The following is a 27,361-nucleotide window of genomic DNA, read 5'->3' on the forward strand; positions in this document are numbered from 1 at the left end:
ATGCTACCTCAAGGTTTTTCAACCTTGGTATTGTTGACACTTGAACTGGAGAGTTCTCTGTTATGGGGACCTGTCCTGTGCATCGTAGGATGTTTAGCAGCATCCCTGGCCTGTACCTACTAGATGCCAGTAGCACCCTCTCCCCAAGTTGTGACAAACCAAAATGTCTCCAAACATTACCAAATGTCCCTTGGGAGCAAAATTACTCCCAGCTGAGAACCACTGTCCCACCTAAAGTCTTCCCTTTACTGTTCAAATCCCAAATGGCTTTTCTCTCCTCCGAGGTGTGGAAGTTGAAATTAAAGAATTAAAACCCCAAAGTTTCTTAAATGGATATCAGACATGGAGAGGAGAGCAGATGGGAAAAGACAAGACTGCAATCTTTTACTTATATTTTTGTGTTTGGATTTTACTACAAGCAAGTTGCTTTTTGTGAAAAAAAAAAAAATACTTATTGAGTTTCATTTATTTGTTAAACATCTTCTCGGCAATCAAGATTGACAAACAGAAACAGATGGCCCAGCAGACCAAAAGAAAGTCCATAAGTTCTACTTTTATTACAGACAACAAAAATTAGCATTTTAATTTCTTTTGCAACTTGCTGGACAGCATTTTTAATGTTGTATTTCTTCTGCATAAGGTCCAGTAAAGATAGAGAGCCAATGTTTATACCTTCCGGCCACATTCCACGTGTGCCCAGGGTACCCCAACATGACCCAACCGCAGAAATTGATCTCCAGTGAGACCTAGGTCAAGGGGGAATGGGGTGAGAGTCTTAGGATCCCTGAAATTCTTTGATAAGAAGTAATTCTTAACAGGTTGCTGCATTTTTTTTAAAAAGTATTATGGTAGGCTTTCCCCACCACCACGATTTTTACTGTTTTTCTTGGGAAAAAAAGTACTAAGTGGAAGTACAGAAAGAAATACAGATGCAGAAAAATGTGTTAGCAAATTTTTCCCACAGAGACAACCATTGTAAACATTTTGACCTATTTCCTTCCAGTCTTTTTTTCTATGCCTTAGTTGAGATCATATTGTACATATAATTTTATTCTGCCTCTTTTACTAAATATATCATAAACATTTCCTATGTCATCAAAAACTCTTTATAAGCATCATTTAAATGGCTGCAAAACATTACACTGAACCAAGATTTCCTTCACCAACCCCCATCATTGGGCCTTTCACATGGTCTTTAATGTTTTGCTATTATAAATAATTCCAAAAAGAAAATCTTTATGTATAAGTCTTAATCTGTAGTTAGTATTTCCCCAGGATGGAATTTTAGAAGGGGAATTTCTGGGTTACTCATGGGTTTTATTTGTTTGGCTCTGATATACCATCTTCTTTCCTTGTACTGTTATCCTTTTTATTATAGATCTTTCACTGGCCAGCTCTTTCCTTTTTTCCTTTGACTCTGCTTTCTACAGTTTCCAAGTCTAGAATTCCAAAGCCAGTCTTACCTGAGACAGAGAGTATTTAAAGAGTTTCTACGGCTGGGCGCGGTGTCTCGAGCCTGTAATCCCAGCACTTTGGGAGGCCAAGGGGGGCAGATCACCTGAGGTCGGGAGTTCGAGACCAGCCTGATCAACATGGAGAAACCCTGTCTCTACTAAAAATACAAAATTAGCTGGGCGTGGTGGCACATGTCTGTAATCCCAGCTATTAGGGAGGCTGAGGCAGGAGAATCACTTGAACCTGGGAGGCAGAGGTTGCAGTGAGCCAAGATTGCACCATTGCACTCCAGCCTGGGCAACAAGAGTGAAACTCTGTCTCAAAAAACAAAAAAGAGTTTCTACAACTTCCCCTCATGCAACCCCAACTCAATGGGACTTAAGCTAAGTCATTCTCTCAGTTCTGGTGTCCCGTGAGCTAGCATAATTCACATTCCTTTAGGTTTCTTCTAGTCCAAAGAGCTGAGGGACCTGCTTTCCTGCCTCCAACTTCCTAACTACATTTTACTGTTTTCCACACAGCTGAGAGAGGCTACACACCTCCTCATGGAAATCCCAGTGTAGCACATACTATCAGAGCCCAGACCATATGTCATGCTGAGCATGCCAGCCCAATTTCCAATGGAGAACACCTGTGAGTCTTTGCCTGTGGGCTCTTCCTGGCCCCAGGAGCATGCTCATGGAGCAGGCCACAAGTGCTGAGGAATTATCATTCCCAGAAAGGCTGTGTTTTGTGTTCTTTTACATGGTGGTCAGTCACGTGTAGCCACAAGAGGGGACACAAGAGAGGTGCAGGGAAAAGAAGTTTTTTATACTCACAGGTCCTAGAGAAACTGCATGCCAAGAGGAGGGGTCACATGAGAGGGAGCACCAAGGGAGCCAATTCAACCAAGCAGGCAGGGAGCAGACAGAGAGGGTAGAGCCTATGGGCAAGTGCCATTATCAGGGGGTCAGGGTGGAACACACAAGAAAAGTGCGAGTGAATTTCATTGTTCTGTTTAAATGTTACTAAGTCACAGTGAGGGGAGGATGGGAAAGAGTACTTGCGGCAGGAGCTAACTTTATCACACTGGTATACCTGGTTGCCTGGGCAGCGTGCTCACAACCTGTTTGTGGGGATGTTGAGGCAGCAGGAAAATATGAATTTTGAAAACTTACAATACAAGGAGACACTCCATCAATGATTGACAGAAACTGGTGGATAAATACCCCAGCTCCCTCTCTCCTCAGACAGTATAACTCTGAGGCATGTGGTCTACCTTGTTTCCCAGAGGTTCCCAGCAGGAGTAAGCTCCAGTTGCCTATAGTGGTGCCTTAGTAACAGCGAATGCTTTACTGGTTTATTCTCCCTTCCTGCCTGCCTTCCCCACTCACCTACCTGGGATTCCCGTGAGCACCTCCCAAATCAGCTACCTGCTTGTGAATCCTTGTCTTAGGTCTGCATTTTGGAGACTCCAAACTAAGCCAACCAGTGATAACTGTAGGCAAGTCTTCACCAAATGTTCACTCAATACCTGCTATGTAAGTAATACTATAGAGCTCTAGGAATTGCAAGTTCAAGACCTTGCCCTTCAATTTCAGAAATTAATCTTATTTCTGTAATTTTTTCGAACTATGTTCTACTAACTTCTAAGAGCATTAAAAAGCATCAGGAGCATTCCACACGCTATTGTGGCCATCTTAGCAACAGCAAATTTGGAAAATGTACAGGGGTTGATTAGGGGCCTGATAATCTTAAAATTAATTAACAGTAAGAGAATCTGATTATTCTAAATGGTAATTACTTGTTATTTCCACCACAGGATATGAACTGCTTGTGATCAACACCTACAGGTTGCTCAGAATTAATTCAGCAAGCTTTCAAGTGGTACCCATTGTATATTTTTTGAAAGCAAAGATAAATCTGTGTTAAAACTATAGTCATGACTGGTTTACATTACCCCATATAACACAAGTAACTCTAGCCAGTGGAATAAGCCAGTACTTTGTTGATTCTTGTTAAGTAGCCTTCAGACTTGGAAAGCCTATGTAGTTGTTATCAAAAAGTAATTTCCAAAACGTTTGTCAGTTTTATGAAATAGTCACAAACCCAGAACAAAAAAAAGTACTTGTTATGAATTCTTAGTTAGAAGTTTATCCCGAGTCTGTTGACTTCAAATTGTGTATAAAATAATATTTACTTAACAACCTTGGCTATTTAGTTTCCTTTCTGGTCTTCCTAAATTACCATGTTTCTCATTATGGCATCGTAAATAAGTACAGGAATGAAGTTACATAAAATGGGCATGCTACATACAGCTAGAGAGAGGAGATAGTACGTAAGGTTATTTGCCCCTAAAGTAAATAGCCCCACATTTACTGGCCTCAGCATGGCTAGTAAATATGGGGCTATTTACTTCAGGGGCAAATAACCTTATGTATTTTCATGATTCCTGGGAACACCATGGCACTCTAAGGTTATATCAAATGATATGCATCCGAAAACTCTATACTTTTTATTGAAGCAAGGAATTAGGTGGAACACTTTAGAAAAATATGGCAAAATATAACACTTAAAAATTGAGATGCATAGAGGAACAAACCTCGGTATCTGGCACATTGAACACATGTGAAATATTTCATTCCCAAACAATGCTGGAGAAGTGGGGTGTGACTGCATTAAACATCTCATCTAATTAGTAGTGTCTGTTCTGGGTAGCTGTATTACAGCCGTTTCACTTGTGCTCAACTCATTGTGCCAATGTAAATACCGCCTGCCTAAAATCATTACGAGAGAATAATGTTTTCCCTTCAGCTAAAAAATGACATATCAAAAGCAAATGCACTCACCACTGTATGATTTGCTCGTTAATCATTACTAAAGTTGTCCTATAATTACAAAGATACTGATGAGAACACCCTGTCACATCACTTCAGCTCTGCAGCAGGACTTTTAAAAGTCACGTTGAGCATGTTTAAAGCTATTCTTTCTGTTTCTTGCTGTCGTTTGTTTGTTTGTTTGTTTGTTTGTTTGTTTTTTAAAGAGGGCAGCTATTCTCTTAAAACATCTTGCATAAATGGATGAATTCAAGCTCTGGGAGACAAATCATCCATTTATCCAGTCTTCTAAGACACTACTCATAGCAAAGGATGGGATAGGTGTGGATGGAGGGGAACTTTAGAAATAACAGGATTCTCCTGGTATTAAAGCAAAAACTCCATCCAGGAATACACACACACACACACACACACACACGCACGCACACACACACGCACGCACGCACACACACGCACCCCACACACACCTTTTATCATACTTTTTTCAACAGCTTTTTTATTACAGTAAAATACACATAACATAAAATGTACCATTTTAAACATTTAAAAGTGTACAATTTAGTGGCATTAAGTACATTCAAAATGTTTTACAACCATTGCCACTACCTAGTTTCACAACTTTTTCATCACCCCGAAAGGAAACCCCGTATTCATTAAGCATCACTCCTCATTCCCTCATTCTCCTCCACCCCCAGCCCGTGGCAACTACTAATCTACTTTCTGTCCCTATAGATTAGCCTATTCTGGACATTTCCTGTAAGTGGAATCATACAATATGTGGCCTTTTGTGCCTGGTGTCTTTCACTTAGCAAAATATTTTCCAGGTTCATCCATGTTGTAGCATGTGTCAGAACTTCATTCCTTTTTATGGTTGAATAATATTTCATTGTACAGATGGACCACATTTGATTTATCTATTTCATCATATTGCTTTTTAAATTTAATTGATCTTAAGTATACTTGTATTTGACAAGGATGAGAGTCCTTTTTTAAATTCATTTTATTTGAAAACCAAAGTATAGGTCACCCTAGTTGGCTTTTGTATCTCTAGTTTAGTACAACAAATGGAGGGTTAAGCCTCTGTGTTGTTTCTAGAGTCAATTACTAGAATTCTTTACACAACAGCCTCAATGTCTTAAGACTATATAGCATGGAAAACATTAGTTTGAACCATAGGCAATTGCCAATATTTGACCATTTTCGTTTATAAAATAACAATTGTATGATTCAAACTATTTACCTCTGTATTAGGTTTCATAGAGAATGTAATTCTTTTTAAAAATAAGCAAACAATGCCTGGAACATAGTAGATATCTACTAGGTGTGAGTTCCCTTCCCCTTAGGCTTCTTTAAAATTATGCAACGATGGTGATTCTCAGATAAAGTGACTTTACCAAGACCCTGCAGCAAGGGATGCCCCAGTATCACAGCACCCTTCTAGGCAGGTTCTCCCATTGTACTTCCAATTTCTGAGGAAGAATTGTGCCACATGGCCCCTCTTTCTAATAAAAGAAAGGAGAGGATCATAAAGCACAAAGAGCCCACAAGATGAGGAAGAATATGAAGTCAACTTTCAATTGTAAGGAAAGGTCTCGTCTCTACCCTGCCCAGTAAGATCACAGGATCACAAGTTACCAAGAAGAGGCTAAAACTCAGGTTGCAGGTACATAAAGCATGAGTGCTTGAGAGAGAGAGAGAGTACTTGTCTGCTCACATGCCCATATGCCCTTAATGTGAATAACAATGGGATTATGAATCATTTTAGGACTATCAATGGCTCTTCTCCACTCTCATTAATTAGATGATTAATGATCAATTCATCATAAACCCAACATTAGATCTGACTACCACCTCACCTTGAACACTGTGCTCAAAGCTCTCTATTAAAAGCAGAGCTTGTGTGCTTTTGCAGCCATTGTTTTAAAAGATCCCTGGAAATGTGCTGCTCAGTTAAAACATGGAAGATGGTAGTGGTAGTTCTAATCTGGTGACTAAATCAAACTTACTAACTTATAGACATGACAGAGTTTTGACTGCATCTATAATTTGCATTTTGTCCTTGAATCGGACATGCACCAAGCATTTTATTTTTTAGCAAAATTATTGCATACTTAAGATGGAAAACAACTGTTACAAGGTTCGCATTATGTTACCAGTAATCAGATAAAATGTTTTCTTTGCTTCTAGTCTCCCAAATCAGCATTTATTAGTGCTGCAAAAAAGGCAAGATTAAAGTCCAATCCAGTCAAAGTACGCTTCTCTGAGGAGGTCATCATCAACGGCCAAGTGTCGGTGAGTTTACAGTCGCCTGCTTTGTGACTCAGAGAGAGTCAATGAGGCAGAAGCTTTGCACTCAAACAAAGTCAGCAGTCCCACTGGAATGATTGATCTGAAATTGGTTGTTGGTTTTTACAGAGGTGTCAAATCTCAAGGTTGTAAAGGGCTTGAGAGATCATCAGGTTGGGCCTGACTCTCCTCTAGCATGGTCAGAATATGTGGTAGTCCAGGATTTCCTAGAATGCCTCCAGGGTCAGAGACATCACTACTTTGCAAAGGAGTTCATATGATTTGGGATCACTGACACTGCCTCATTCATACTCAGTAAAATATGCCTCTTTGAACCTTCCACCTATTTCTTCCCATTCTGCTAACTAAGCATTCTTCCATGTGATAGTGCTTTATGTATTTTTGAGAAAGGTATTGTTTCTCCTTTTTACTTCCCCAGAAAAGCCTAATCTTTCAACTAATCAGGCAAAGAAGTTAAAATGATGGAAAAATTTTATGTAGGCAACAAGAACTGAAGAAATACCGCCCACATCTCCATAAATAGGTCCTGATAGAAATCATGATTACTCAGGCACTTAATTGATCTCAAAATGAATAATGCAACTATCAACAGGATGTTTTTGACTTTTTCTCCCAAAAATATACTGAAGTGTTTTCAGTTTTTAGAAAACTATCATCCTTTTGAGAAGTGTCTGTTCATGTCCTCTGCCCACTTTTTGATGGGGTTGTTTGTTTTTTTCTTGTAAATTTGTTTGAGTTCATTGTAGATTCTGGATATTAGCCCTTTGTCAGATGAGTAGGTTGCAAAAATTTTCTCCCATTGTGTAGGTTGCCTGTTCACTCTGATGATAGTTTCCTTTGCTGTGCAGAAGCTCTTTAGTTTAATGAGATCCCATTTGTCGATTTTGGCTTTTGTTGCCATTGCTTTTGGTGTTTTAGACATGAAGTCCTTGCCCACGCCTATGTCCTGAATGGTATTGCCTAGGTTTTCTTGTAGGATTTTAATGGTTTTAGGTCTGACATATAAGTCTTTAATCCATCTTGAATTAATTTTTGTATAAGGTGTAAGGAAGGGATCCAGTTGCAGCTTTCTACATATGGCTAGCCAGTTTTCCCAGCACCATTTATTAAATAGGGAATCCTTTCCCCATTTCTTGTTTTTGTCAGGTTTGTCAAAGATCAGATAGTTGTAGCTATGCGGCATCATTTCTGAGGGCTCTGTTCTGTTCCATTGATCTATGTCTCTGTTGTGGTACCAGTACCATGCTGTTTTGGTTACTGTAGCCTTGTAGTACAGTTTAAAGTCAGGTAGCGTGATGCCTCCAGCTTTGTTCTTTTGGCTTAGGATTGACTTGGCGATGCGGGCTCTTTTTTGGTTCCATATGAACTTTAAAGTAGTTTTTTCCAATTCCGTGAAGAAAGTCATTGGTAGCTTGATGGGGATGGCATTGAATCTATAAATTACCTTGGGCAGTATGGCCATTTTCACGATATTGATTCTTCCAACCCATGAGCATGGAATGTTCTTCCATTTGTTTGTATCCTCTTTTATTTCATTGAGCAGTGGTTTGTAGTTCTCCTTGAAGAGGTCCTTCACATCCCTTGTAAGTTGGATTCCTAGGTATTTTATTCTCTTTGAAGCAATTGTGAATGGGAGTTCACTCATGATTTGGCTCTCTGTTTGTCTGTTATTGGTGTACAAGAATGCTTGTGATTTTTGTACATTAATTTTGTATCCTGAGACTTTGCTGAAGTTGCTAATCAGCTTAAGGAGATTTTGGGCTGAGACAATGGGGTTTTCTAGATATACAATCATGTCATCTGCAAACAGGGACAATTTGACTTCCTCTTTTCCTAATTGAATACCCTTTATTTCCTTCTCCTGCCTGATTGCTCTGGCCAGAACTTCCAGCACTATGTTGAATAGGAGCGGTGAGAGAGGGCATCCCTGTCTTGTGCCAGTTTTCAGAGGGAATGCTTCCAGGTTTTGCCCATTCAGTATGATATTGGCTGTGGGTTTGTTGTAGATAGCTCTTATTATTTTGAGATACGTCCCATCAATACCTAATTTATTGAGAGTTTTTAGCATGAAGGGTTGTTGAATTTTGTCAAAGGCCTTTTCTGCATCTATTGAGATAATCATGTGGTTTTTGTCTTTGGTTCTGTTTATAGACATTTATGCAGCCAAAAAACACATGAAGAAATGCTCCTCATCACTGGCCATCAGAGAAATGCAAATCAAAACCACAGTGAGATACCATCTCACACCAGTTAGAATGGCCATCATTAAAAAATCAGGAAACGACAGGTGCTGGAGAGGATGTGGAGAAATAGGAACACTTTTACACTATGGGTGGGACTGTAAACTAGTTCAACCATTGTGGAAGTCAGTGTGGCGATTCCTCAGGGATCTAGAACTAGAAATACCATTTGACCCAGCCATCCCATTACTGGGTATATACCCAAAGGACTATAAATCATGCTGCTATAAAGACACATGCACACGTATGTTTATTGTGGCACTATTCACAATAGCAAAGAGTTGGAACCAACCCAAATGTCCAACGATAGACTGGATTAAGAAAATGTGGCACATATACACCATGGAATACTATGCAGCCATAAAAAATGATGAGTTCATGTCGTTTGTAGGGACATGGATGAAACTGGAAACCATCATTCTCAGTAAACTATCACAAGGACAAAAAACCAAACACCGCGTGTTCTCACTCATAGGTGGGAATTGAACAATGAGAACTCATGGACACAGGAAGGGGAACATCACGCTCCGGGGACTGTTGTGGGGTGGGGGGAGGGGAGAGGGACAGCGTTAGGAGATACACCTAATGCTAAATGACGAGTTAATGGGTGCAGGAAATCAACATGGCACATGGATACATATGTAACAAACCTGCACATTGTGCACATGTACCCTAAAACCCTAAAGTATAATAAAAAAAATAATAATAAAAAATAAATAAAAAAATAAAATAAATAAATAAAAAAAAGAAAACTATCATCCAAGGCACTAATATTTTTTGGACCTTTGAAATGCCAGAGCATTGGTGTTCTGTTGGTATTGTTTAAATAAATCCACGAGGATAAAATCTCACTTACGATATATGCATTATTGATCACCAACTCTTCTCTGAGGTTGGTTCTGGATCTGAATCTGAAGATGTAGGCCTGTACATCCTGGGCAAGGCACTCACGCTCCAAGTGTCTTTGAATCAAAACTTACTGATCTAGGGCTGCTCCACTTGGGGTCCAGCTATTGTGATGCCTGTAGGGAAGGCTAGAGGCTGTGGCTGTGCTGCCCTGTGAGCATGGTCTGTTCTGTGCCTCTCAATGCGTCCCATCACTCTGGAGGCACGGTCACTGTACATTATTAATTTACAACAAGACTGTCCCAGCTGAAGGGTGGAAGGTACAGAGGAATCAATACATAGCAGAAAGTCCTCTGAAACTTACCTTTTCTGCCCAGAGCTTTCGAGCATGTAATTGGGCAACCAGGTAGTTTATGCATCTTTAGAAAGAGTATGATTCTAGAAGCTGCTTACAGCAGTGTCAGTTCATCCCTGGATATAGCAGGACTCCTGCAAGGCAGCTGATGTGTGAGGACACCTCTGAGGATAATCATCTCCTGAAGCCTCCACAGCCCTGCCACAGGCTTGTGGATGGCAGGGATGTTCAGTCATGTGGATGCTCCTTAGACTTCATGACTGTCTTCATTTCCAGTTTACCCTTGCTCTTCTGAGTCACTGAGTGCAATTTCTTCTGGACTGGGATCCAGATTTATTCAGTGACTTGAGAGCAAGGCTGTGCGGGAAGTCCACAGGAGCAGAAAGGAGGGGGAGGAAATTCAGGAAAAGAAATAGGAAGTGAAAGGCAGGAGGCCCATTATGGAAATACTTAGGGACTGAATTCTCTCTGACACTGGCAAATTCCTGAACATCTTGCCTTCAGTTCCCTCATGTGCAAAACAAGGGATGTGTGCACTCATGACTGCTGAGTTCTCCTCAGCTACTAGGACTTTATGACCAACTACATGTGAATAACTCAGCTCACTCCTGGGACTTATAGAACTCATTCAGTGTGCCCTCTCCCTCCCTCTTTCTTCTCTCTCATCTCTCACTACTTCCAATGAAAGAAAAAATGCAAAGAAATAACATTTCTATTGTCTATTGTTTGCTTTTTGTCATATTTCAAGCTGGCATCTTTTTCTGAGTTATTTCTAGATTATGATCTTGTTCATTATAGACAATGTTTTACTGTCTTAACACACTAAGCCATTCCTTATCTTTTCCCTTGGAGTTTTGTTTTTGTTTTTGTTTTTGTTTTTTGCAGTTGCAAGATTTAATGGAGTTCCCTTGGAGTTTAAGAATCATTCCTAACTGGGTGAAAATACTTTCACAAAATAACTTTATACTTGAAGCTTATTTATGCTGGTGACTCACCATCATGACACTGCCAGGCAACAACAGTACCTCATCAAACAGCATCATTGCTGGTCTTTGTTCTGCTCAAGACGTCCTGCCCTGCTTAGGTCTGGGCTTGTAGTTCCAAATGTCAAAGCCTAATTACAAAAGAATCATATCTGCAATCATGTTTGCCAGTGGGGAATCCTGAGTTAAAAAAAAAAACTCATCTGATTGATTTTCTGATGAACAAATGTATTTTGCTATGAGCAACTTAACTCACGTATCACCAAAGGAACGCCTTGTTGGCCTTAGAGAGTTTCATTGTTTTTTAATGCCATGCTTAGAATAAACTATAGATGTGCTGCTACTGCAAAGAGAAGAGTTATTATTTGATCAACTTATGCCCTCCCCTTTTTTTGTTAAACAGGAAACTGTTAAGGACAACTCACTTCTTTTTATGCCAAATGTTTTGAAAGTCTATCTGGAAAATGGGCAGACCAAATCATTTCGTTTTGACTGCAGCACTTCCATTAAGGTAAGATGACCTGGTAAACTCTGTCCCTGGACTCTTTCAGGTACAACATGCAGGACACTGTGAGCCATTGTAGCAGCATCTTCTTTCAGAACTATCCCTTTATTTCTGCAATTTTGTTGATTGCCTCCATATAATGTAGTCTGTGAATACTTCAAACCAAACCAAAGCCAAAGCTTAAACCAAGAAGGTTCTGCTCTTTTATTTCTCTTGGTGTTGCAGAACAATATAATATGCTGTCAGTGAAGAAACACTAGAGCTAGTCATTTTAATGCAACTACAGGTTAATTAAAATAGTGTGACTATCACCAAGAAGGCTTGGCACCCTGCCCAAGGCCAGCATGATTTCTCAGCAATATCAGCTGCTCAGAAGATTAAGATGTTAGCTGTTAATTGAATATTTGCTACTTTGGTGTCCAGCAAAAAACAAGGGGTAGAATAATGTAAAAGTAACATTTACTTTTAATTTCTGTAACCAGTTTCATGGTAATGATGCATAAAGAGGCAGAAATGAGGCCTGCTTCTTAGAAGAAGGGCTGGAAGACTCACAAAGCAATCCTAGTCTTTCAGAGCCACAGGTGAGTTTTAGATAATAGATATTATAGCAAAGCATATGGTATTTTTTCCCCACATGCCTTCTTCCTGGAAAAGAAAAGTACAGAGTCTCTTCCTTTTATTGGACAAAAGTGTATTCAGAAATTGATTGCTCCCTAATGCTTCATCAGCCTAAAATAGGCTTTCTTCACATGGCACAGTAAAAAAGATTTTATGAAGGTAAAAGAGTACCTAGTGATTATCTGTATAATAATCTATCAAGAGAATATCAACCCTCTGTTAAAAAATGTCTATCAATATCCGACCTCTAATTCTTGGTTTTTTTTAATTAATCAGCATAGACCTCACACGTAGAAGCATTTCTGCAAAGACCCACTCACTGTGTATTCTTATTGTCATGATACCAGCAAGCAGCTTGTTTCGAATTGCTATAAGTATGTAGTGGCTTAATAGGTCATGCAGTGGAAAATATTAGATTGATGTTGGAGCATTAAATCATCCTTAAATCATTCCAGATGAAATATCAACTTCCTTCATACAAGACTTCTAATTTTAAATGGTGATGACTAGAAAGGTCTTCTTCCCTTTTTCCTCATTCATTATCAATTTGTGGTGAGACGTTAATGTAATTATTGATCAACTAACCCAAGAGTAGGCAAACTTTTTCTGGAAAGGGCTAGATAGTAAATATTTTAGGCTTTGTGGGCCATTTGATCTCTGTTTCAACTACTGAACTCTGTCATTGTATCAGGAAAGCAGCCATGAACAGGTGGGTTTGGTTAGTCCTTAATACAATGCTCAGTTTTGATAATTCACTCAAAGGACTCACAGAACTCAGCAATTTGTTATACTCACAATTACAGTATATTATAGCAAAAGAATACAGAATAGAATTAGCAATGGGAAAGGCTCATAGTCAGGGCACAGGAGAGATTGAGTGGAAAGCCTCCAGATGTCCTCTTCCAGTGGATTCATACAGATAATGCTTAATTCTCCCAGAAATGATGCATGACAACATGCATCAAGTAGTGCCAACCAGGGATGTTCACCCGAGCCTCGGTGTCCAGAGTTTTTATCGGGGGTTTTCCACATAGACACAGCTAACCACCTGCATGGTTGACCTTAGTATCCAGTCTCTCTAGAGTTAGAGCTGATACCATATGGCCCAATGTTCTCACTATAAATCAATTGTTAGCACAGACTATCTGGTATGGCCCAAGGCCACCCAGTAAACAAAAACACTCCTATCAGACAGGACAGTCCAAGGGCTTACAGGTTACTTCCTAAGAGTGGGAGAAAAAGAGCAAATTTTTCTTTAGGCAAGGTTAATCTGTTATTTCACAGTCAATATGTGAACAAATGGGCATGGCCAGATATAATCCACAGGTCATGGTTGGCAGACCTCTGAAATAACCCACAGAGCTACATTATTACAGCTCTTTCTGACACCATGGCCTTGTTTTGTGTTGCCAACTGGTCAACTCCCTGCCATTGGACTCCCTGCCATTGGACTCCCTACCCCACCTGAAGACCTAGGTAAAGACTTGAATTCATTTCTTAACAGAAATAAATCTAAATTTAAGAAAGCCCTGTTGTCCATTCCCTCCAGCCTCTTTATTACGGAACATATGCAAGACTAAGTTTGATTTCCCTGAGGATTGCAGATGACAATGAGAAGACAGGAAGAAATGCAAAGAGTTCACATCAAATTCAAGTTATCTTATCTTATACCTAACAGCCTCATTATTACAATAGACACTGGCTGGTAGGTGTAAAGTAGAAATAGTATAGTTATGAAAGGAATATGACACTGTGTAACAAAAATTGCCAAAATTCTTGCTGCAGAATTACAATAGGGAAAAACTATTGCTATTGATTTTTCAATGTCCTCCCTGGTGGTTCAGGAAAATGCTTTATAAAGTATGTTTGCCACACAAAGGCTGGTTTTGTTTTCTCTTTCCTGGGCTTTAAGAGAAAATTATAAAGCAGGGAAATCTTTTTTTTTTTTTTTTTTTTGAAATTCAACATAGTCAAGGCATTTCTCTTGAATGATTTTTTTTCAGGAGAGGGTGGATGTGGGGATCTTTGATTTAATGGGGCCTGAAGAAATTGAAAAAGGACCACAGAGAAGGATTAAAACATCAGAAAAGTCAGTAAAAGAAAACTATAAGTTTTCACTCTAAGGTTTCTGGATCTTGGCACTGTTGAGATATTGGGCCAAATCATTCTTTTCTGTGGGGCTGTCTCTGCATTGCAAGATGTTGAGCAGCATTTCTGGCCTCTACATCCTCCATGGCAGTAGTGTCCCCAACCCTATTGTGACAACCAAAAATGTCTCCAGCAATTTCCAAATGTTGCAGTGGGGCAAAACTTTCCTATACAATTTTTAGCATCTGAGTCTAAATTATCTTCGAGGGATCCTTTACCAGTTTTCAAGTACATGAAAAAAGTATAGGTTGAAGAGATTAGTTTTACATTGTAGTAAATGTGTGTGTTTGTATATGGAACACCTTTCTGATCATAAATGCTTAATCCTATAAAAGACTGCTGACAAAGCTTGCTCATTCCACCTTCCCCAGAGATGTAAAATAAATATATGTATATTATTATGGTGCCCTCACTCTGTGCCAAACAATGTTATAATAAACGCTTTGTATGTGTGAACTCATTTAATCTTTATATCCGTTCTGAGATAAGCATTATTATTATCCCCAGTTTACACACAGGGAAACTAAGATACTTAGTGACTAAATAACTTCCCCAAAGCTGCACAGTTAATAAGTAGTAGAGCTGGGATTAGAAGCCTAACTGTTTCCTTAGCCCCCATTCCTTACAACCACCACTGCTCTTTCAGAAGGGTAAGCCAGGGTCAGCAAGCAGATATTTGTCTTCACAGTCTCTGTTGCAACTACTCAACTCTGCTGATGCAGCACACAAGAGCAGCCATAGATTTTGGATAAACAAATGGGTATGACCATGTCCCATTAAAACTTTATTTACAAAAGCTGATGGTGAGCTAGTTTTGGCATGCAGGCCATGTTTTCCAACCCTTGGGGCAGACCACTTTCAGAACTGGTTTAATTGCTACCCCATTTAGAAAAAAGGAGAATTGAACTGGCTACACTGCACAATCTATTGACAACCTTTCTATATCAAGAGCTTACATGATATTAAGCTCCTCCTCCAGCTATTTACCTTGTTAACTCTCTGTTTTGAACTCCATAAAGATTTTGAATGACCGAGGAGGCCAGGAAAAGGGCAAGAGAAGGAAGGCTTCATTTCTGCATCTTTTTGGATCTTTGGAGCATTAAATTTCAGAATCAACCAAACGTATAAAATTTCAAGATTGGCAGCCTACATGTGTAACACTTTTCAGTCATGGTAGACTCCACAAGATGGCAGCTTCGATTTTGGTCTCATCATGTTCATGTTTCCTCTGTAAGGATGTCATCTTAACCCTTCAAGAGAAGCTCTCCATCAAAGGCATTGAACACTTCTCTCTCATGCTGGAGCAGAGGACAGAAGGGGCCGGAACCAAGCTGCTCTTGCTTCATGAACAGGAGACTCTAACTCAGGTCTGTGAAATCTCCCCCTCAAGTGATGAAGCTGCTGGTTAGAGCAGAGGTTGCCCAGTCCAAGATTTCTCTCCCACTCTAATCCTGTAAATGTATTAATTGTATCTCTGGGTATCCTCTGTAAAGGAAGTGCTGGCATTCTTAATGCATTTTACACCTCAAGGTCATGTTTCCCTTTCTGCCCATCTTTTGCAGACTGTCAGTCTCACAACTAGATTTGTCACTCAAAGTCTCACCAGCTGCACATTGAGAATATAGTTCTGTAAAATTATATTTTATGGTATTACAGTGATCTGTTCACCTGTTTTGGTCAAGAATCTCTTGAAACCACTAAAAAGAAATGGTTTCTGGGATTATTTAAATTAATCCAAAATCATATTTAGTTGTTTGAAATTCTGGGTGCATACTTAAGACTATTTTTGGAAGCCTGAAATCTCTGCCCCAGTCCTGCCCGCTATAAATATGTGATCTACCAATGTGTCCCAGTTCCTATTACCAAGATGCCACCCCCATCTGTTCCCTGGGGAGACAAGCAGGCTGCTTGGCTGCTGAATTCAGTGCAGCACCCTGATTTTTCTTGTGACACAAGCAAAGTCTTTGTTGAATGTATAAAAGATTTCAACAAATTCCTCTTCCATAGGAGAGATCAATGATAACAGAACTTTATGGAGAGGGGTAGGAGGGGACACCAGGAGGAGAAGCATCAGATGCTGCCAGCTGGAGGGAGGGGCAAAAAGTGTTGTCACACTAAAGTGCTTCTTGGTTGTTGTATATAAAAGCTGGTGTCCCACACATTGGGTCCTGCAAATATCCCCGATTCTCTTGATTCAGTCCAACTTTTTGTAATAGATTAGTTCAAAAGTTGCCATCTGTGATTTATATTCCTCTACCTAAACTTGGCTTATTATTTCCATCAAGTTTTTTTTGTTTTTTTTGTTGTTGTTGTTGTGTTGTTTTGTTTTTTTGAGACAGAGTCTCACTCTGCTGCCAAGGGTGGAGTGCAGTGGTGCAATCATAGCTTATTGCAGGCTTGAACTCCTGGGCTCAAACGATCCTCCCACCTTAGCCTCCCAAAGTGCTGGGATTACAGGAATGAGCCCCCATGCCTGGCCTCTATTGAGCCTAAATCTACCTATAGATATTTTAAATCATTTCTAATGGTTATTATTTTAACCTGTGCCAAACACTCTTGGAAATAAAGGACTTATTTTATGCTTCATTACAGGGGCACAACCCCTGATATACAGAATCTCTCATGTGAAAGGTCAGTGTCTGGATCTGAGTTCCTCCGGAAGCAGAACTTAAGGATTTGAATGCATGTAGTTTATTTGGGAAGAGATATCTGGAAATACCCACAGAGGAACGGGGAAGAGAGATGAGAAAAATTGAGAGGCCAATAAAGAATGTATTATCAAACCAGTTTCCACTGTGGGTAATTGGAGCTCAGTCCTACTGGAGAGCATTGGGAGACAGTGTAGGACACACCTCAGAGGTATCCCACCGAGAGGCGAGGGGCTGGGACATGTGCCTACCGACATGCTGTCTGTTATTGATGGTGGGCTGCTCTCTTGTTATTCGGGTTTGCCTTGTGCTATCGAATGGTCACAGGTGTTTGCTGTAAATATCCTTCAGCTTATAGCAATAAATGTCAAGGGGAAATGGGTAGACATCCAGTTACTACGAGTCTAATGAAACCCCCCACAACGTTTTGATCTTTCTGGTTATACCTCCTCTCTAAACTTTTATCTACTACATAGCCTTTATAGGAAAGCTTCATGCTGATTTAGTTGGACAAAGATTCTCTCAAAGTCTCTTCTGATGCTAGGTAAACAAAACTTCCCGCTCCAATTACTGTATTTTTTTTAAAATGCTGGAAGGAAACAACTTCTAATAATCATTCTTTGTTTAACTTTGTTTTTCATTATAGAATCAGAACTAAAAGTGAAGTGCTAAAAATCAAGTATAATCTCTAGAAAAGAAAGCGGATTTAAATATCCTGAAACAAACCAGCTATATGCCTTTAAAATTAATGCATATGAAAAAATTGATTGCTAAAATATTTGTAGGCATGATAAAAGTGGAGAGTAAGAAATTATATTTTTTCCAATAACAAAATCATTTTAAAACATTTAATTTCTATGAAAACATCCCAGTGGAACTTTTAAGCAACTTTACCTGAATTTCTAGTGGTTTGATACTAAACTTCTGCTAGAAAATATTATTTATATACTACTTAAAGTTTCCAAGAATTTGTTTCTGTTTGTTTGTTTATTTTAGAAAGTGTTATGGACTGCCATTTCTAATGACTTGAAGCAACCTTTTTGCATTACATTAATTCATTTCCCAAAACCAGTGTAACCTTCTGATACTAAAAGTAAACTCAAGATAAGATGGCTTATGGAAAATTCAAGAAAGAAAAGTTGAACCAGTAATTAAAGGAGTCAGAGATATGGTGATTCCTGACTTTCTAACACACCAGAACAAACCTTCTGGCAAAATAGCCCATGAAGTCGCTGTGAAACACAACAGCAAGGCTGGCCAGCACTAGTGGCCTCTTAGGGTCCCCAATTTCTTTGTTCCTGGTTTGCTTTACCATCAGCCAGTGATGAGTAGCCCATAGCCCTCAAGTCTCATGAATCCACTCAGCTCTACAGGCCTGCCCACAGCCAGAAAGCTGGTGCGACTACTCAGGATGCCCACATGTGTACAAGTAGGGTGTCTTTTTCCATTGGAATTCTTCTGTTCAACAAAGTTAGCGAACTGTAAATACATACACATGCATGCATACACACACCATGGGACTCAATGAAGCTATTTTATTTTAAATTTTTTAATTGCAGCTCGCAAACATTTTTGTATTGCCAGATCTGTCCCCTGCATAAGAGTATTACACACAACTGTGTTGGTTCATGCTGCATGGTTTTCATTTTGTTTTGTTGACTCCTTGAAAGGAAATCAATGAGCTCTTGCCTTCTTTCTTAGAGTCCAATGTCTTTCATTCATTCCAGTGTTTATTAAACACCTATTATTGTTTATTAATTGATTTCCTTTTGTTGCAAAAGGAATTAAGAAACGAACTTCTAGTATGTGACACATATTATGCTGTATAAAATGAAAACAAACTGAAATGAGCCATGGTCCTTAACCCTGAAGAGCCCGTGGTATATTTTAAGCTCCATTGAGCAAGTGGAACAATATCATCATGATATCAGAAGTTTGGAGTAGTTTGAAAACTTGTAGAATCTGATGTACTACATGGGCCAAAACTTCTGTCTTCCTACTTTCTGATGTGATGTCATCTAGGGTTGACACTATCATGTTTTCATTGCAATAGTCAGTCTGGAGTCTAATTTGGAAAAACAAAACAAAACACAGCAATGTTATGCAATAATAAACCACACTGGACAATCTCTCTGCTGTCTCTTTGGATCTCCTTTTTGTACTCCCCAACGTAGATTTGGGGTGCTATCACTAACAGCCAGCATCTGCAGATCTTCTTCCAAGGACTGCTCTCAGACTACCGGAGCCCATCGTGTCCAAACCTGGAAACTCATATCCCCTGGGACAGCTCTAAATGAATGACTCATCAGTGCTCCTTTGGCTGAGGTCTCAGCAGCTCTGTGGTATAGCTACCACTCCAGGGTTTCCTGCAGGATCAGGCTATAGCTACTCTCTGCTGGGGTTCCCTGAGGAGGCACCCTTGCTTGGCTTCCTCTTCTTTCCTGACCTGCTTCCCCCACTCCCTTACTAGCCTCCCCTGGGAGCACTTTCTTAATAGGTCCCTTGCACACAACCCCTCATCTCAGGGTCTGCTTCTGGGGAACCCAACCTAAGTGGCAAGGTTATGCGTAGTTTTCAGGGAATGAGTATCTATAAATACTAAAAGAATATCCGTTGATTCTTTCGTTAGTGTCCAAAAAAAGTTGACTGCTTCAGTATCCCTCAGCCATTTCTCAGTCAGCACTGAAGGGTTCTTGTGTGATTGGTCTACTCTTCCAGGTGACACAGAGGCCCAGCTCCCATAAGATGAGATGTCTTTTCCGAATTAGCTTCGTTCCAAAAGATCCAATTGACCTTTTAAGGAGAGATCCAGTTGCTTTCGAGTATCTCTATGTTCAGGTATGTTAAAATTTTGGCATGTTTTATATCAATGTTGTGACATAAACTAACTTCGGGGCTTTGCCCTGAATTCTTTAACTTGAAATCTTTCTTTTTTGTCCCCTACCTCAAGCTCAGTGAATCATACAATAATTCTGTGATGCTCTTTTTATTTTTAAGTTTGATTTTGAAATAACTTCATACTTCCAAAAAAGTTGCAAGAGTAGTCATCGATACCCTTCATCCAGATTCACCAGTTGTTAACATTTTACCACATTTACTTTCTCTTCAGTATATGCACGTTTTCTCTGCTCACACAAATACACATACAAAAGTAATTTTTTTCTAAACCATATGAAGGTCAATTACCAAAATAATTCTGGTTTACTCCTAAATACTTCGGCGTGTGTTTTCTAATAACAAAGACATTTTCTTATACAATTATTATACAAGTAACAAAATCAGGAAAGTAAACATTGATACATTTCCATTATCTCATCTACAGTTTATATCCATATTACGCCTATTATCCTCAAAATGTCTTTTATATATACATTTTTTCTAGAACAAGATGCACTGCAGGATCCCACTTTGCACTTAGTTGTCATGTCTCTTTAATCTCCTTACATCTGGAACATTCCTCAGCCCTTTTTTGCCTTTCACCACCTTGATAGTTTTGAGGAGTACTAGTCAGCTATTTTATAGAAATCTCTCAATTTGGGTTTCTCTGATGTTTTCTTATGATTAGATTGATGTCATACATTTTGGGAAGAACACGAGTGACTTTGTGTCCTCAGCGTAACACATCAAGAGGCACATGATGTCAGTTTATCCCTTTAATGGCAAAACGAACTTCGACTCTTGGTTAAGGTGATGTTCTCCGAATTCACCCAAAAGCTACTACTCTTCCTTTTGTAATTAAAAAGTGATTTGTGGAGAGTCACTTTGTAACTCTTTTTATTTATTTATTTATTTTGAGATAGAATCTTGCTCTTGTCACCCAGGCTGGAGTGCAATGGCACGATCTTGGCTCACTGCAACCTCTGCCTCCTGGGTTCAAGTGATTCTCCTGCCTCAGCCTCCCAAGTAGTTGGGATTACAGGTGCCTGACACCACGCCCAGCTAATTTTTGTATTTTTAGTAGAGACGGGGTTTTGCCATGTTGACCAGGCTGGTCTGAAACTCCTGACTTCACGATCCACGCACCTTGGCCTCCCAAAGTGCTGGGATTACAGGCGTGAGCCACCGTGCCCGGCCTGTAACTCTTATTATCTTCTTCATCAAACTCTCACCCACTAGTTTTAGTACCGAATGATGATTTTTTTTTCTTTTTTTGAGACGGAGTTTTGCTCTTGTTGCCCAGGCTGGAGTGCAATGGCACGATCTTGGCTCACTGCAACCTCTGCCTCCTGGGTTCAAGAGATTCTACTACCTCAGCCTCCCAAGTAGCTGGGATTACAGGCATGCACCACTACGCCAGGCTAATTCTGTATTTTTAGTAGATATGGGGTTTCTCCATGTTGGTCAGGTTGGTCTTGAACTCCCAACCTCAGGTGATCTGCCCACCTCAGTCTCCCAAAGTGCTGGGATTATAGGCGTGAGCCATTGCGCCCAGCCCTAATTGATTATTCTTATCTGAATCCATCATTATAATTGTGGTTGAAAATTATGATTTTTCTAATTTCATTATTGCTTCTGCATTTATTAATTGGTATGATGAGAGTTTTCCCTTCTCCTTTATTTACTTATTTATTCATTCATTTGATGCTTAGATTATTCTGAAAAATTGTGATATTCATTTTACTGAATTGTTAATTTCAAGGTGGTAAAACTTGAAGAGAACAGTCTTTTCCAGACTGATATCTGATTCTGAGCTATAATTCCCCAAAGATGAAAGTTTCCAGGAATGAGTATCTGGTGTAGTTTGTTCCAAAGGGAATTTATCCAAGTTGATATTTATGAGGTGTTCCTATATTTTACTATAGCTGCTTCCTATTACTCTCGCTTAAATTTCCAATATAATCACATTAAACAGTAAGAACCAACTTACCTAATCCTTAGACAGCTTAGACATCTAGCAGTAGAACTAACTACTCGAAGAGGTTGCAAATCTAAACATAACCTCCCCCTCCCCACTGCCAGAAAGAGAGAAAAAACAAAAATGAAGCAAAAAAAAAAAAAAAGACATGCTGTCTTTGAGAATATCTGTATAAGGCAAACATTGCTGGAACCATGTATAAAATATATAAAGCAAAAAAGTAAGAAAAATAAAAAGAAGCATTTGTTAACTCTAGGTAGTTAATAACACTAGTGTTTGCTCTACTATTTTCAATACTTTCTTGCATATTTCAAAACATTTGTAATCTTCAAAAACTGGGTAGAAAAAAAAAGTAGGTGGAAGATGGAAGAGAGACTAGACAAGGTAGGTACCAGAGGTTAAGAACGGTGACATAAATTAAAATGGCAATAAGCCCTGAAGATCACAGGTTAAGTCAGACAGGAAAGACACAGAACATACAAGAATGTTCTAGCAGATGGGGGCACTCAGGGTGAGGCCAGTCAAATTTTCCCCACCTCAGTGGTCTTTGGAAGACTGTGGTATTTACAGCTCAGTGGGATGATTAACGTTCATGAAGATAACCCTACATCATTGGGAAAAGTCAAGTCCTGTTCAGTGAACCCTGTTGACCAAGTAAAGAAATGTGTAGTGTGCTTTAAAATATTTTCCACCCTGAACAACGAAACTGCCACGTTTTGGGTTTTTTTAACGTTAAGCTTTGATCACCTGGACCCCTCACTTGTCAACAATATCTCCTTGTCCCCAGCAGACGTGACTGCATGAAACAGAGCCTGATTCTCAGCCGATCTGTTACTGCATCTTATCTTCCCCATGTCCCTGCTAAGAACCAACCCAGGGCTCTGCTACTGCAGCTCAGATCATGTGCTACATCGTTAGTTGCAAGTAAATAGTTACAGGTGCAGGTCAGTAGTCGCTGTAGACAGTGAGTGCATTCAGTGGTTGTTCTCTATAATTATATACTCACCCCATTCGCAAGATGGTGCTTTACAACTATTTTACTCTGCTTCCATTTAAACATCACGAGTCCATTGCATTTATAAAAGAACAATATGGTTGCATTTGTCTTGGGGAAAGGAGACCTCTTAAGTAGACAAGGAGTACAGTTAAACCCAGTTCTGTTTAAGGTGTGTTTGCACAAATCTAATGCAGTTTAGGGAGATCTTTCTTATTCAACAGACACATGCTTTATACATGTGAGACTGTCCTCGGAACACAAAAATGTGTCTGGAAATCTTGCCCAGGGACTAACAGAAAAAGACTGAGGATGTTTCTGCTTTCTTGCCTTGGGTATAAAATAGGCAGTGAATTAGCCACCTCTTCAAGGCACAGCCAGAGGGGGAAAAACAGAAAAACAAGTATGGTAGGCAGTAAAGACCAAAATAAAGCAACTGTCATATATCCTCCGCTGAAACAGGAAATCAGAATGTCTTTGCCTCAGACCCTCTTCTTTGAAATGCCTTGTATCACAGAATACATGCTACCATAAGTCTAAAATAACATCTAATATAAGTCAACAGATCTGCAAATGGTGTCTGGGTGCCCATGTTGATTTCAAGATACTAAAAAGATGCAACAAAACAAGCCTAGAGAACAAAAGAGTAAGCAGGAGCAACATGTATCGCTTTACAAAGATAAAATCAATTTAACTTAGTGGGCTTCTAATGAGGACAGTAGCCATTGACTAGATGAATCATGATGATGAAAACAGAAGTTGCAATACTAATATCTATTAATCTCCTAGTTCTTAATGGTCCATGACATATTTTACAGATTTTAGCATATATATTAACAATAAATGCTAATAGTCCAGATTGTTCAAATTTATCATTACAATGGACTATACTGACATTTACCTGTCCACTATCTGTTAAGAAAAAGACTGTTATGTCAATTAGCAAATGAGTAAGACCTAAGAGTCTCCAAAATGTTTTCAAATACTATAGTACTATTGGTTTCCTTTTTTTTTATTTTTTTTTTATTATTATACTTTAGGTTTTAGTGTACATGTGCACAACATGCAGGTTTGTTACATATGTATCCATGTGCCATGTTGTTTTGCTGCACCCATTAACTCGTCATTTAGCATTAGGTATATCTCCTAATGCTGTCCCTCCCCCCTCCCCCCACCCCACAACAGTCCCCGGAGTGTGATGTTCCCCTTCCTGTGTCCATGAGTTCTCATTGTTCAATTCCCACATATGAGTGAGAACATGCGGTGTTTGGTTTTTTGTCCTTGCGATAGTTTACTGAGAATGATGTTTTCCAGGTTCATTGGTTTCCTTTTTAAGATCTAACATGTTAGTTATAAATGAACATTCTGGAAGCCTCAAGTGGAGCCTTTTGGGATCTCTATTTAGCAAAACAGATATTACCCATTTGCTTGTATAATTGTATTTTAAGTAATATAGTTGAGAGTAATAAAAGCATGATTAGTGCCAAATATATATATATGTGGAATATATATATATTCCAAATTTCACACTCATTCTCCAGGATCAGTCTGAACTAATTATATAATGTAATTAATCACCTTGTCAAAAAATTCATCCAGAAGTCTAGTTAAATACAGGGTAAAGCAGTGATGGGAAATATGGTCCCAGCTGTGACTCTTAGGAGAAGTAATAGTGATGGCTCATCTTTATCAAGTATCTTCCATTTCGTGAAACATATTTACAGGTATCATGGCAACCTTGCGAGTTCATTGCTAACTCTCAAGTTAGTTGTTTTTGAGACTTAACCCATTTTTCTGATAAGGAAACTGAGGCTCAAGAGAGATGAAATGCCATGTTCAAGGTCATTTTATTAGAAGTTGACAGAACCTAGAATCAAACCTGGGGCTTTTGTCTCTAGATTCTATGCCCAAATCCTCTTTCAATCCATCACGGCATAGCAGTTGTTGAAGAAAATGATTTCTCAAAAAATTGATTCCTCACTGTGCCAATGGTTTTCTCACCCCATCCTTTATGGGACTGTATAAAATGACCCTATCTAGGCCCCCAACCCCTTGGAGCCCATGTGGACAACCCTGAGCTCTTGGAAATAACTGGTAAACCCAAGACTAGCAAAACAAAATGGCAGCCTGTAACTGCTCTCAGAGGCTGCCTTAAATCAGACCACCCTATCTCCTGTCTCTGGACAGACCCACTTCTGACAAGGGGTGCTGTGCAATCCAAATAGGTTTAAGATTTTAAGGAGAAGCAAAGGTGGAAGATCATATTAGGGATGAACAGGTGAGAGAATGTGACTTCACTCTTAGCAGTGAAGTGATGGGCTGAGAGACATGCACCCATGGCACGTGGATACAGAGCATGCACGCATGGCACAGCACCGGTGCAGCATGGGTGAGTGTGCACAGTGTAAATACTGTATGCAGAAGCCATCCAGGGGTACATGTTCCTATTTTAGTAAAATCAATATAGGAAGCGGTTATAAACGTGCTTCTCTTGGAAAGGAGGCAAGCAAATCTTGATATAGTTTTTCATTTGAGGCCAAGGGCCCACTGAAGTTTCACTAAAAACTCAAGTCGAAAAAGACAAATGAATTAGGGAAAAGGCATACAAATATATTTAATTTATATCCACGGGAGCCTTCAGAATGAAGTCCCAAAGATACAAGGGAAATTGTCCATTTTTATGCTAATGTTCAACAAAGTATGGATAGCCGTGTAGAAATAGGATTAGACAAAAAGGGCCTGACCTAATGCTAATGGACTGAATGAAGAAACCTAGCAAGGCCTAGATTCTTCTTGGCCTCTCTGAGCAGCGTTCCTTCCTTCTGGGTGTGGGGCAGGACCCTTTCTGGAATGGGAGTCTTATGACCTACAATCAAACCATGTTGGTCAGATAATTTCTTTATGGCCAGTTTTTACACAGGGCAGAGGGAAAATTAGAGTCATATTTTTAGGTTTTATGGCTGGCTTTGGGGAAAGGGGGTTCTAGTTTCTATGACCCACCTTGGGGAAGAGGGATTCTAGTTTCTTTGGCTAGCCTCCAGCGAGAACAGAAATAAAAAACAGGAGGGCAGGAGAAGGTCAAAGAAATACTTTTGTTTCTGAGGCCTTCATTTTGGGGTATTGTTTTTTGAGCTCCAACAAAATATTCTTGGGGCAAGCCAAAGAATAAAGAAACGGAGGAAATAAGAAAGGAGCTAAATACCATCTTTTCTAGCCCAGGAATCCAGTTTCCCAGAACAAAAGTAAGTGAACACACGTGTAGAATATGCCTAAGCAATGCAGCGCTTCCCAGCAGCACTTAGCTCACTGCCTTGTGTCTAAGCAGTAAGTGAGGATCCTACTCCAAAGCCAACCTCTGTTCCCATGTGGCACTTTACACTTGATGACACACTCTCAGCCACTCTTCAATCTGATCCCCACAACAAACCCTGTGAGATAGGTGACCTTATTCTACAGATGAACAAACTAAGGCTGAAAGAGGAGGAATGACTCCCAGAAAGTCAGGCACTTGAAGAAGCAGGGCAGTTGCCTTTGAAGTGAACAGAGGAGTTCAATAGCTCCCTTTACCCAGTGTACCAATGTGCTGTGATAAAGCACTTGATGTGCATCTCATCTAATCCTCCAGCCACTCCAGTGAAATAGTTAGCATGAATCCCCTTTGCACAGATGAGTAAACTGAGGCTGCAAGAGTTAAAGTGAATGGTCTAAAATTACCTACACAGGTAGCTATTGGGAAACGGAGAATGCCAGAACAAGTGGATATGAGTCCTGCAGCTGCTGTGGCTGATAACGAGGAGGAGGAGAATGATGTTGGTGGTGACAGTAGTAAATATGTAAGAGGGCTTACACCCTACCAAGTACAGTTCTAAGAGCTTCTGGGGTTTTGTTTTAGCTTTTTTTTTTTTTTTTTTTTTTTGACAAGGTCTTGCTCTTTTGCCAAGGCTGGAATGCAGTGGTGTGATCAAGGCTCACTGCAGCCGCAAACTCTTGGACTCAAGCGATCCTCCTGCTTCAGCCTCCTGAGTAGCTGGGACTACAGGCACACACCACCATACCCAGCTAATTTTTGTATTTTTTGTAGAGACTGGATTTCATCATGTTGCCCAGGCTGGTCTTGAACTCCAGGGCTCACGTAATCCACCCGCCTTGGCCTCCCAAAGTGCTGGGATTCTAAGGACTTTTCATGGTTCACTCATTTAATGGTCACCACAACCCAGTGAAGAGGGAGCAGTATTATCCCCAATTTACAGAAGAGAAAACTGAGGCACAGACAATTAAGAAGGTGCCCAAGTTTGTGCCCCTAATGAAGTGGAGAAACAAGTTTCAAGCCTAAGATTCCAATTCAGGCAGCCTAACTCCAGAAGCCACCTTATGCTATCAATGCTGTATGCATTCAACTGCGGCACCTGTGTTTGGAAATTTCATACCTAAATTCCTAATTGTTTTTACAAAAAGCTAAATATTTAAATAGCAGCTCGTCGATGAATGCTAAATGTTTTGTGTGGTCTCTGTGTTTGCGCGTGCAATTAAATACTGACTCGTTTCCAAGCAGCACGGTGGAGATGTTTCCACATTTAGCTCCTTGCCTGGG

The 27,361-nt window shown here is 39.7% G+C and overlaps 1 protein-coding gene across 7 annotated transcripts in view; it reads left to right on the forward strand.

Moving 5' to 3' along the window:
* FRMPD4 (FERM and PDZ domain containing 4) overlaps positions 1 to 27,361 on the forward strand; it is a 958,701-nt gene that overhangs the window by 907,856 nt on the left and 23,484 nt on the right. For all 7 annotated transcript variants that reach the window (XM_055269159.1, XM_063634947.1, XM_055269163.2 and 4 more), the window contains 4 exons: positions 6,459 to 6,563; positions 11,406 to 11,513; positions 15,509 to 15,640; positions 19,640 to 19,759. In XM_055269159.1, coding sequence (XP_055125134.1) covers positions 6,459 to 6,563; positions 11,406 to 11,513; positions 15,509 to 15,640; positions 19,640 to 19,759 — 465 coding nt within the window. The remainder of the gene's footprint in view (positions 1 to 6,458; positions 6,564 to 11,405; positions 11,514 to 15,508; positions 15,641 to 19,639; positions 19,760 to 27,361) is intronic.

Source organism: Symphalangus syndactylus, chromosome X (genome assembly GCF_028878055.3).
Source record: "Symphalangus syndactylus isolate Jambi chromosome X, NHGRI_mSymSyn1-v2.1_pri, whole genome shotgun sequence".
In the NCBI taxonomy this organism is placed as follows: domain Eukaryota; kingdom Metazoa; phylum Chordata; class Mammalia; order Primates; family Hylobatidae; genus Symphalangus; species Symphalangus syndactylus.